This window comes from Somniosus microcephalus, chromosome 2 (assembly GCF_052327205.1).
Source record: "Somniosus microcephalus isolate GS21.2 chromosome 2, FLI_Smic_1.0, whole genome shotgun sequence".
Classification (NCBI taxonomy): Eukaryota; Metazoa; Chordata; class Chondrichthyes; order Squaliformes; family Somniosidae; genus Somniosus; species Somniosus microcephalus.
In genome coordinates this window covers 285,027,514-285,040,050 of record NC_140988.1, presented here as the reverse complement: position 1 = coordinate 285,040,050, position 12,537 = coordinate 285,027,514, and the positions used below count along the sequence as shown (strand labels likewise).

Sequence of the window (12,537 nt, the reverse complement as noted above, 5' to 3'; positions counted from 1 at the left end):
AAGAGCAGTAAATTTTCCCAGCATCCTGGCCAAAATTCCTCCCCCAACCAAAACCACCAAAAACAGATTAACTGGTCATTCTTCTTATTTGCTGTTCATGGGACTTAGAGGACAGTAAAACTAATTGATTGGTTGTGTGGTGGTTCAGAATGTTGAGGACTTGTTATGGTCGGATTATAAATGCAAGTTCTTTTCCCTGCAGTGTTGTCTGCAATGTGCTTTCAGCTACACTGCCACTGATGACTCCCATGGTACTCTAGCTTGCCATTAATACCTCACAGTTCCTGCATCTCCCACCAGGTTTTTTCTTTAAAAAAATTGCTTTTGTAAGGTTGCAACACTTGCAAGGTTGCATTCATTGTACTGTGAATTATACTTGCTTGGCAGCCACAGAGTGAGGCAAAGCAATTAGCTTACATAAAGTATTGGAGGACACCTTTCTGTAGATAACCTAGTGTTTTGGTTTGAATGTACTTTTATTAACATTGCTGCACTATTAACACATTGAACTTAAATTCTACATAATTATATTTCAAATATAAATATGCACACACAGTAACATTATTTCAAATAACTGAAGTTGAACAAGCAATTTCTCACCAACTGGAGGAAAAATACTTTTATTTTTCTTTAAAATACAGCATTCTGTGGCATACACTAGGATATTTTCCATGATCACGTGTAGATGCGTTTTCTCAGAGGCCGGACTGTATACCTTGGCATACTGAGGGCTGAAGGCACAAGTTCCTTTAAAATACATGTGTGATGCAGGTACAATACTGTGCAAGAATGATTTTGCAATACCTTTATTAAAATAGGTACTGTTATTTCTCATATGGCAAGTTTTTAAATCACAGATGGGTTGTCAGGGAAGAGTAAGCCAGAGACCAGATGCTTCCTTCTGCTCATTTCCTCCTGGCACCCAGCTGAAGAGTGAATTTTTACAAAGGCCTGACTAAACTTTCCACCAGATAATAATGCAAAGTATGCCAGCATCTGAAACACAGAATTAAATTTTAATTGGGGCAGGGGACAAAATAGGGAATCATTTATTATGAAGGATAACATCAGACTATTACAGTATGTGAATAAAGAAATATCTCTATATCCAGAAGCTTTCAGTCAGCCAAAGCGCCTGAAACAACTTACTCTGTTGAAAGTCTTGTCCTTTGGGTTAAATTTCCAACTCTTTAGCTGCTTCACTACAAACATAGCAACATCACTTTTTTGCCCTCAAATTTCTGTCCCTCATAAAGAGGAAGAGAACAAAGCAGAAAGTAAGTACATTTGTCTCTTCAACTCTCCACCCATTATTTTTCTTACTTTTATCTTTCACTTTACTTTTCCTCTCCACCTAGCTTTATTTTCTCTTTTGGGGCCTATAATCAATTCCGATTGTCTCAGGGCCTTCCTCACCATACCAATTAAAAGTTTTTCAAAATAGATAACAGTGGGTCAGATCACTTGTATTGCAGTCAGATGAAGCACACAGGCCTCATGCTGCGCATCTCCAGTGTAGATTTTTTTTCCTTCAATTTTTCTCCCCTCATCTCCTGAAAGTATTGGCTCCTTGATGGGATATGGTTCCACAGGCCTCAGTTGCCATTTGGTACCTGGCCCTAGTGGGCATTCTTTATCTCTGCACCAAGACAACTGTTGGCAGGCTATTTGGAGCGCGAGAGAAATCGCAGCCAAACCCCAGCTTGTTCTCACCCGCATTCATCCACACATGCTTCTCGCAGGAGTTGTTGGATTATAATCAGAATTTGAAACCTGATTTTTATTTCTGCAATGTAGGACTTCTAATGGCAATTACAGAATTCTTACTGCTGCCCAGTTGGATCAGCTAACACAGACCAGAGATCAATTCGGAGATCTTTTTGGTCTGTACAGCTCAGTAGCTTTCAGGGTAAGCCACTGGGGAAATTCCTACACTGTAGATATAGAGGCTCAAAACCAAGATTTTATTTTCCATAAGTTTTAAAAGAACATTCAAAACCAATATTTTTACAGGAACAGTTTATTCCATCAAAAAAATACAATCTACCTCACTTAGCTTCATGTTTCTACAACTGTTTCAACAATATGATTTGTAGGTTTAGGAGTTTGGACAACAATGATAATGATAATATGAAGAACAAAAACAGATGTAGATTTCTGAAGCGTACCTTCCAAATATAGTACCACACAGTGCATAATGAAAAAAAATCCCAACATTAGGAAACATTTTAATTAACTCTTTAACCTACAGATGGCCTATACAAAAAGTATAGTTTCATTTATTCCAGTCTGGAGGGCTACCTGGACATCCACTGACCCAAGGAAATGCCTCCTTCCCAAAACACTTTGGCAAATGTGAAGATCATTAAAATTTACCGTCACCAAGTACCACTGTATAATCATACACAAATTCTGTGTGCTAAGTAGCAGGACATGGGTTTGTGGTTGGGACGTCAAGGGGAGAGCAGGGGCTAGATATTCCCCACTTGGTTGTGTAATAACGCAAAAAATCAAACTAATAATCAGAATTTACCCCATCGCCTCGTGCATTTGCGAGTTGCTGGTGGAAGAGTAGCATTAGCAAAGGCCTGGGAAGAGGTTTCCCCACCTAGCCTCCCAACCAGAGAATGGCATTTGGCATGGGTGAAAAACCTAAGACTCAAAGAAATAATTAAAAAAAGGCAGAATTCACGTTTAAAATTTTAAATGTTTTTCTAAACTGCTGTCAATTCCCCCATGTTTTCTCACCTTCCTCTTTCTCCCTAACCAACAGCTTTGTTAGTATTATTTCTATATATGAGAAGGCTAGATTTAGAACAAGTTAAAATCAGTTTATGCATCAAACTGAATTTTTGGTAAGACGTTTAAACCTATTAAACACAAAGTTCAGTTTTTTGGGAGAAGGGGAAAGAGTTCCTAAAAGTGTATTTGGAAAAAGAAGCAATATTTAGATGGCTGTCTATTGAAGAGGTGCCCCTATTAAATACTGTAAAAAAAATTGCATAAGCTCTATAGGTTAAAGAGTTAAACCAACCCTTTTCTATTTATTTCTTCCCACATTGCAAATATTTGTCTTTTGTGGTCCTGATTGGTTTACAAATCAGAAAACCACATAATTACAATAATTATTAATACAGGCAATGGAAGATAATTAAGGTAAATAGATCAGTGTTTCAAAGTAAAATGGGATGTTGATACTGATTATAAAGAGTTAAATTTCCATGAACTGAGGGTGAAAGTGTCTATTAAATATTGTAGGTTTACATTAAAGCAAGTTTCCTGTGCTTTTTAAAATCAAAATTTACAGAATCTCACAATCGGAAACTGCACTTTAAACAAATCCTTAATGTTTATTACAAAGCATGCGCATTAACACTGAACTGAAACGGAGTTATTTTTCCACTAGTTAGAACCAGTCGCTAGATAAATAATCACTGAACTGCAATATAGATAATCTTGAAATTGATGTGCTAAACTCGTGGTGAATATTTTGGATTTCTTGGCATTTCTGTAAATGACTTTAACTCATAAGGTATCCCAGAATCCACTTCACTTGATTTTCGGGAAAACAGCAGCCTTATATCACTGTGCAAGTAGATTTTTCCAGACTTTGAACTTTGAAACCTGAACAATTAGATACAAAAGTAGAATATGGTGAATATTTGGATACAAATAAAAACTTAACATTCAATTTAAAATCATGCAATCATACCAGTTTCCAGAGGAAAATACTCGAATGCAGTTTAGGTCAACACAAATATTGTCAGATTAATAATCGATAAAAATTTCCCTTACCAAAGGGGGGAAAAAATCTCAAGTCTAACTGAATTTGATTCACCTCATCATACACAGATGATCAAATCTACCTTCCCTTTCCCTCCTTTACTCATGCTGGGGCATGATTCCATAGGCACTAGTAGATTTCCAGCACCTCATCCAAGTGAATATTCATCATGTGTAAGCCTGAACAAGGAAAGTCATGGGGCCATTTCATCATGCGGCTACCACAGCTGGGCCCAATCCGCTCATGCATCACACTTGCAGCAGGGATCAGTAATAAGAAGCGGGAACCCTGAACAATATTTCCCTCCTTTCTAAGCACAGGGATACTGAACTGGACCATTAGGGAGCTCTGAATTGTGGGGAAACAATCAGCAACTCCACTGATGACATGAGTGGGAATGGAAGCCCATGTCGTACCATTCTACAGTGTGCTGGGGGAAATGCTGAATATAATTGGGACAAGTTGAAGTGCTCTTGCAGAGAGCTGGCACATGCTCGACGGGTCGAATGGCCTCCTTTTAAAAAAAATTCGATTATGGGATGTGGGCTTCGCTGGCAAGGCCAGCATTTATTGCCCATCCCTAATTGCCCTTGAGAAGGTGGTGGTGAGCCGCCTTCTTGAGCCGCTGCAGTCCGTGTGGTGAAGGTACTCTGTGTGGTGAAGGGAGGGAGTTCCAAGATTTTGACCCAGCAACGATGAAGGATCAGCGATATACTTCTAAGTCAGGATGGTGTGTGGCTTGGAGGGAACTTGGTGGTGTTCCCATACGCTTGCTGCCCTTGTCCTTCTAGGTGGAAGGGGGTCGCAGGTTTGGGAGGTGCTATCGAAGAAGCCTTGGCGAGTTGCTGCAGTGCATCTTGTAGATGGTACACACTGCAACCACGGTACACCGGTGGTGGAGGGAGTGAATGTTTAAGGTGGTGGATGGGGTGCCAATCAAACGGGCTGCTTTGTCCTGGATGATGTCAAGCTTCTTGAGTGTTGTTGCAGCTGCACTCATCCAGGCAAGTGGAGAGTATTCCATCACACTCCTTACTTGTGCCTTGTAGATGGTGGAAAGGCTTTGGGGAGTCAGGAGGTGAGACCCTCGCCGCAGAATACCTAGCCTCTGACCTGTTCTTGTTGCTACAGTATTTATGTGGCTGGTCCAGTTAAGTTTCTGGTCAATGGTGACCCCCAGGATGTTGATGGTGGGGGATTCGGCGATGGTAGTGCCGTTGAATGTCACAGGGAGGTGGTTACACTCTCGCTTGTTGGAGATAGTCATTGCCTGGCACTTCTGTGGCGCGAATGTTACCTGCCACTTATCAGCCCAAGCCTGAACGTCGTCCCGGTCTTGTTGCATGCGGGCATGGACTGCTTCATTACTGTGCTGTAACGATTCTATGATTCTATATCAACTCACTTTTAAGTTAATTTACTAAGATAGCATGAGGATGATTTTATGTTATGCAAAAATACATACTATGTATGTGCATAATATGGGTTGTGATGAAAGATCATCGAACTTAACTCGGTTTCTCTTTCCACAGATGCAGCCTGACTTGCTGAGTATTTCCAGCATTTTCTGTTTTTATTTCAGATTTCCAGCATCTGCAGTATTTTGCTTTTGTGTACCATACTATTTATATTGGACTTAAAAATACTTGTTTGAAAAAGAAAATACTTTTCAAAACAAGTTTAACTTAGCTGTTGAAATGCTTAAGACCTACACCACAATGGTTCCACTGGTGGGTCAGGTCAGTGGCAAATGCACTGAGGTGCATTACTGAGCTGGTACAGACACAATGGGCCGAATGGCCGCCTTCTGTGCTACAAGATTCTATAAAAGATAAAGAAGGTTTTAGTTTGAACCATCATTGGTGCAGAGTTTGCTGATCTTGGCTATGGCAGTAGAGGGGGTCTGGTAGCTCGACCCCAAAAATAAAAATCACCTTCGTCCCGCTGGATAGTGCATGTGTGCAGTTAGCAAGCAGGAATGGGGTAAGATTTGGTTGCAATTTCCCCCCTCCTCTTCACAGTTAAATATACAATCAAAACCCAAGGCAACCTAAAACTAAACTTTTCAAGATCTCAGCTGAGAACCTTGCTAAAAATTAAACGAATTTGAAATCTATTAAATGCTTGGAAATTAAACAACCAGTGCCATATTATTGGTCTTAGACCAAGTCTTCAGCAACCTACATCACACTAATGCGAGGAGGTACACTTGTTATTTTCACAATCTACATACCTCAAATGAATCAGATAACATAGTACTTTTTTCTTTACTTCTGAATTTTCCATATTTTCGTGAGTCCCTTCACTTTCTTCGACTGGCACTAGAAAGATCCTGTGGCGCAAAAGTGTAATGTGGTTTGGTGGCATGTCGCTGAAGTCATACGTCACTAAAAACATCTTCACCACAGTTTTGTTTGGGTTGAATAAGGTCTGCAAGTGGACAGCAATTATTATGGTATTAATTTAAAAGCAACAACATAAGTAAAGAAACATAGCCTTTAACTGTCAGATTGAGGTATACAAATTATCCTATGAACAAAGCTCAACAGTAAAAATTCAGCTAACTCCCTTCATAAGAACATAAGAGCATAAGAAATAGGAGCAGGAGTAGGCCATTCGGCCCTTCGAGCCTGCTTTGCCATTTAATAAGATCATGGCTGATCTTCGACCTCAACGCCATCTTCCCGCACTATCCCTATAGCCCTAGATTCTCTTAATATCCAAAAATCCATTGATCTCTGTCTTGAATATACACAACGACTGAGCCTCCACAGCCCTCTGGGGTAGAGAATTCCAAAGAGTCACAACCCTTTGAGTGAAGAAATTTCTCCTCATCTCAGTTCTAAATGGCCTGCCCCTTATTCAGAGACTGTAACCCCTAGTTCTAGACTCCCCAGCCAGGGGAAACATCCTCCCAGCATCTACCCTGTCAAGCCCTGGAAGAATTTTATATGTTTCAATGAGATCACCTCATTCTTCTAAATTCTAGGGCATATAGGCTTAGTCTCCTCATAGAACAATCCCCCCCATCCCAGGAATCTATCTGGTGAACCTTCATTGGGACTCCCTTTGAGACAAGTATATCCTCCCTTAGGGACAAGTATATCCTCCCTTAGGAAGGAGACCAAGACTGTACATAGTACTCCAGGTGTGGTCCCTATATAATTACAGTAATACTTCTTTACTCTTATACTCCAATCCTTTTGTAATAAAGGCTAACATATCATTTGCTTTCTTAATTGCTTGCTGTACCTGTGTGTTAACTTTCAGTGATTCATGTACGAGGACACCCAGGTCCCTCTGAACACCAACATTTCCCAATCTCTCACCATTTAAAAAATATTCTGCTTTTCTATTTTTCCTACCAAAGTGGATAACTTCCCATTTCTCCACATTATAGACCACCTGCCATGTTCTTGCCCACTCACTTAACCAACCACTTTGCAGCCTCCTCACAACTTACTTTCCCACCTAGCTTTGTATCGTCAGCAAACTTGGATACATTACACTCAGTCTCCTCATCCAATTCAATGATATAGATTGTAAATAGTGGAGGCCCAAGCACTGATCCTTGCTGTACTCCACTAGTTACAGCCTGCCAACCTGAAAATACCCAGTTTATTCCTACTCTCTTTTCACTGGAGAACAGAAAATTAAACAGAGATATGATGCATGTTTGTAAATAAGGTGAGGGATAGGCAAGGCAGACAGAAGCAGACATTTAACGTAGACAATAACTATCATATTACATGTGAACAAAACGTGTCTAGCTATCTCAAACTTTTACATCTGTCCAGTTTGTTTCAGGGGGTGGTGAGGGGTGGAGGTTGAGGGAGAGAAGAGAAGCAGCAAATAGCATTCAAGATTCACATGGTAATTTATTACTGATCGTTAAAAAAAATTAAGCCCATCAATTAAAATAGCTTCTAATATAAATAATGAACATTATTAATGCTCAACTTAAACTCGTACATGAAGTGGCCTGGTATAAAATTTATTTTGGTAATCAGCTAATATTAACAATCCCCTCTCTTCTGGTACTGTCATCACCCTTCCCCTTCAAATCTGCCGTCATCATCCACTCCTCACAAAAACTACCCTTGACCCCCTCTGCCCTTGCAAACTACGGCCCCATCTCCAACCTCCCTTTCCTCTCCAAAGTCCTTGAATGGTTTGTCGCCTCCCAAATCCATGCCCATCTTTCCAGGAACTCCATGTTTGAACCCCTCCAATCAAGGTTCCACCCTTGCCACAGCACAGAAACGGTCCTTATCAAAGTCACAAATGACATCTTATGTGACTATGACCGTAGTAATCTATCCCTCCTCAACCTTCTCAATTGTCTGTAACATTCAACATGATTGACCACACCATCCTCCTCCAACACCTCTTCTCCACCATCCAGCTGGTTGGGACTGCCCTCACCTGGTTGGGACGGCCTCACCTGGTTCCATTCCAACAATCCAGTCGTAGCCAATGGCTTCTCTTCCTGCTCCCGCACCACTGCCTCTGGCGTCCCCCTCCACTGCCTGTGATATGTCACGCTGCTTGTCCGACTTCCAGTACTGATAAGCAGAATTTCCTCCAACTAAATATTGGGAAGACCAAAGCCATTGTCTTTGGTTCCCCACCACAAACTCTATTCCCTAGTCACCGACTCCATCCCTCTCCCTGACAACTGTCTGAGACTGAACCAGACTGTTCGCAACCGAGGTGTTTTATTTGACCGAGTTGAGCTGCCAACCCCATATCCGCTCCATAACGAAGACTGCCTACTTCCAACACTAACATCGCCTGTCTCTGCCCCTGCCTCAGCTCATCTGCTGCTGAAACCCTCATCTATGCCTTCATTACCCTAGACTCAATTATTCCAATGCTCTCCCGTCCGGCCTCCCATCTTCCACCCTCCGTAAACTTGAGCTCATCCAAAACTTTGCTGCCCGTATCCTAACTCGAACCAAGTTCTGTTCACTCATCACCCAGTGTTCCCTGACCCACATTGGCTACTGGTCCGGCAAGGCCTCGATTTTAAAATTCTCATCCATGTTTTCAAAACCCTCCATGGCCTCGCCCCATCCTATTTCTGTAACCTACTACAGCCCTACAACCTTCCGAGATCTCTGCACTCCTCCAATTCTGGCCTCTTGCTCATTCCTGATTTTAATCTTAGATAACGCAATAGAGAGCCATATGTCCAAGTTTGGCAATGGCACAAAGATTGGTGGTATAGTAAGTAGTAAGTAATTACAAAGTGAAACTGATAGATTAAGAGAGTGGGCAAAACTGGCAAAACGGTAGCGTAGTGGTTATGTTACTGGACTAGTAATCCAGAGGACTGGACTAATGATCCGCAGATGTGAGTTTAAATCTTACCAATTTAAATTCAATGAATTAAATAAATCTGGAATAAAAAGCTAGTATCAGTAATGGTGACCATGAAACTATCGGATTGTTGTAAAAACCCATCTGGTTCACTAATGTCCTTTAGGGAACGAAATCTACCGTCCTTACTTGGTTTGGCCTATATGTGACTCCAGACCCACAGCAATGTGGTTGACTCTTAACTACCCTCTGAAATGGCCTAGCAAGCCACTGAGTTATACACAACCGCTACGAAAAACAATAAGAATAATAAAATTGGATGGACCACCTGGCATTGACCTCGGCACTGGCTTCAGACACAACAGCACACCCAGCCCAGTCGACACTGCAAAATCCTCCTCACTAAGATCTGGGGACTTGTGCCAAAATTGGGAGAGCTGTCCCACAGACTAGTCAAGCAACAGCCTGACACAGTCATACTCATAGAATCATACCTTTCAGCCAATGTCCAAAACGCCTCCATCACTATCCCTGAGTATGTCCTGTCCCACCAGCAGGACAGGCCCACCAGAGGTGGCAGCACAGTGGTATACCTTCGGGAAGGAGTGACCCTGGGAGTCCTCAACATTGACTCCGGACCCCATGAAGTCTCATGGCTTCATGTCAAGCATGGGCAAGGAAACTTCCTGCTGATTATCACCTACCGCCCTCCCTCAGCTGATAAATCAGTACTCCTCCATGTTGAACACCACTTGGATAAAGCACTGAGCGTAGCAAGGGCACAGAACGTGCTCTAGGTGGGGGGCTTCAATGTCCATCACCAAGAGTGGCTCGGTAGCACCACTACTGACCAAGCTGGCAGAGTCCTGACGGTCATAGCTGCCAGACTATGACTGCAGCAGGTGGTGAGAGAACCAATACGAGGAAAAAACCTACTTGACCTCGTCCTCACCAATCTACCTGTCACAGATGCATCTGTCCATGGCAGCATTGACCATTGCTCAGTCCGTGTAGAGACAAAATCCCGTCTTCACACTAAGGACACCCTCTAGCATGTTGTGTGGCACCACCAGTGCTAAATGGGATAGATTCAGAACAGATCTAGCAGCTCAAAACTGGGCATCCATGAGGCGCTGTGGGCCATCATCAGCAGCAGAATTATATTCCACCACAATGTGTAACCTCACGGTCCGGCATATCCCTCACTCTACCATTAGCATTAAGCCAGGGGACCAACCCTGGTTCAATAAGAAGTGCAGAAGAACAAACCAGGAGCAACACCAGGCATACCTAAAAATGAGGTGCCAACCTAGGGAAGCTGCAACACAGGACTACCTGCATACTACAGAAGCAGCTGCTACAGACAGAGCTAAGCGATTCCACAACCAACAGGTCAAATCAAAGCTCTGCAGTCCTGCCACATCCAGCAGTGAATGGTGGTGGACAATTAAACAACTCCATGAATATCCCCATCCCCAATGATGGTGGAGCCCAGCACGTGAGTGCAAAAGAGAAGGCTGAAGCGTTTGCAACCATCTTCAGCCAGAAGTGCCGAGTGGATGATCCATATCGGCCTCCTCCTGGAGGTCCCCACCATCACAAAAGGCAGTCTTCAGCCAATTCAATTCACTCCACGTGATATCAAGAAACGGCTGAGCGCACTGGATACAGCAAAAGCTATGGGCCGTGACAACATCCCAGCTGTCGTGCTGAAGACTTGTGCTCCAGAACTAGCTGTGCCAGTACAGCTACAACACTGGCATCTATCCGACAATGTGGAAAACTGCCCAGGTATGTCCTGTCCACAAAAAGCAGGACAAATTGAATCTGGCCAATTACCGCCCCTTCAATCTACTCTCAATCAGCAGCAAAGTGATGGAAGGTGTTGTCGACAGTGCTATCAAGTGGCACTTACCAACAACCTGCTCACTGATGCTCAGTTTGGGTTCCGCCAGGACCACTCAGCTCCCGACCTCATTACAACCTTGGTCCAAACATGGACAAAAGAGCTGAATTCCAGAGGTGAGGGGAGAGTGCCCTTGGCATCAAGGCAGCATTTGACCAAGTGTGGCGTCAAGGAGTCCTAGTAAAATTGAAGTAAATGGGACCGCATTGGACTGTCACCTCGACATTCCACCTCAACACCCATCAAGCAAACCAAGGTTTGAAAGTCTCCTTTTGCGGTGCAAAAGTAAACCATGCCAAAAAACCCTCCTATTTCGGAGTTCCGCTTGATCGCACCCTGTCATACAGACAACATCTCCAGAACCTTGGGAAGAAACAAAAGAGTAAGGCCAACTTGATCCAGAAATTCGCCGGATCCACATGGGGAGCAGATGCTCAAACCCTCCATACAGCAGCACTCACCCTAGTGTACTCTACAGTGGAGTACTGCTCTCATGCATGGCTATCAAGTCCGCATGTCAAATCCGTTGCTGTCCAGCTGAATTCTACTATGAGAATTATCACCGGTACGCTTTTATCGACACAAATACCTCGGCTACCTGTGCTTTCAAACATCGCACGACCACACCTACGCTGCGAATATGCAGGCCCCAGAGAATACAACCGCTGCACCAGCAAAGACACGCCGATCCAGGCTGACTTGAACAAACTACCACCAACCCGACTCAAATCTAGGCGGCCATTTTGGCCCATCGCCAAAGCCCTTTAGCGATCTCCCCTCAGCCTCGATCGCCAAAGCCCTTTAGCGATCTCCCCTCAGCCTCGATGACGAAATGCTTGGAAGAACAGCGACACACGGAATAGATTCCTTATAGAGGACTCCACAGTAGAACCTGAAGGATCAAACCTTCTTTGCAAACAGTGGACAACCATCAACCGCCTCAGAACTGGTCACGGTAGATGCTGCCACTTTCTCCATAGATGGAAAATTAAAGCATCCCCAACATGCGACTGTGGAGCTCCTAATCAGACCCTGGAGCATATCATTGACTACTGCCCTCAGAGGAAATTCGCAGGCAGCCTACAAGATATCCACGCTGTTACACCAGAAGCTTTGGCCTAGATATCCAACTTAGATATTGACATTTGATTTGCTTTGCTGTTACCATATGAAAGAAGATGGGAATCAGGGGAAAACTCTCCACTGGCTGGAGTCATACCTAGCACAAAGGAAGATGGTTGTAGTTGTTGCGAGGACAATCATCTCAGCCCCAGGACATCGCTGCAGGAGTTCCTCAGGGCAGTGTCCTAGGCCCAATCATCTTCAGCTGCTTCATCAATGACCTTCCCTCCATCACACGGTCAGAAGTGAGGATGTTCGCTGGTGATTGCAGTGCTCAGTTCCATTCGCAACTCCTCAGACAATGAAGCAGTCCATGCCCAAATGCAGCAAGACCTGGATGACATTTAGGCTTGGGCTGATAAGTGGCAAGTAACATTCGTGCCACACAAGTGGCGGGCAATGA

The 12,537-nt window shown here is 43.4% G+C and overlaps 1 protein-coding gene across 8 annotated transcripts in view; it reads right to left on the bottom strand.

Annotated features, from left to right (window-relative positions):
* Window positions 1-604: 604 nt before the first annotated feature.
* atosb (atos homolog b) overlaps window positions 605-12,537 on the bottom strand; it is a 155,648-nt gene continuing 143,715 nt past the window's right edge. For all 8 annotated transcript variants that reach the window (XM_085973009.1, XM_085973000.1, XM_085972957.1 and 5 more), the window contains 2 exons: window positions 6,018-6,214; window positions 605-3,624 (listed from right to left, as the gene is read on the bottom strand). In XM_085973009.1, coding sequence (XP_085829135.1) covers window positions 3,471-3,624; window positions 6,018-6,214 — 351 coding nt within the window. In that variant the 3' untranslated portion in view covers window positions 605-3,470. The remainder of the gene's footprint in view (window positions 3,625-6,017; window positions 6,215-12,537) is intronic.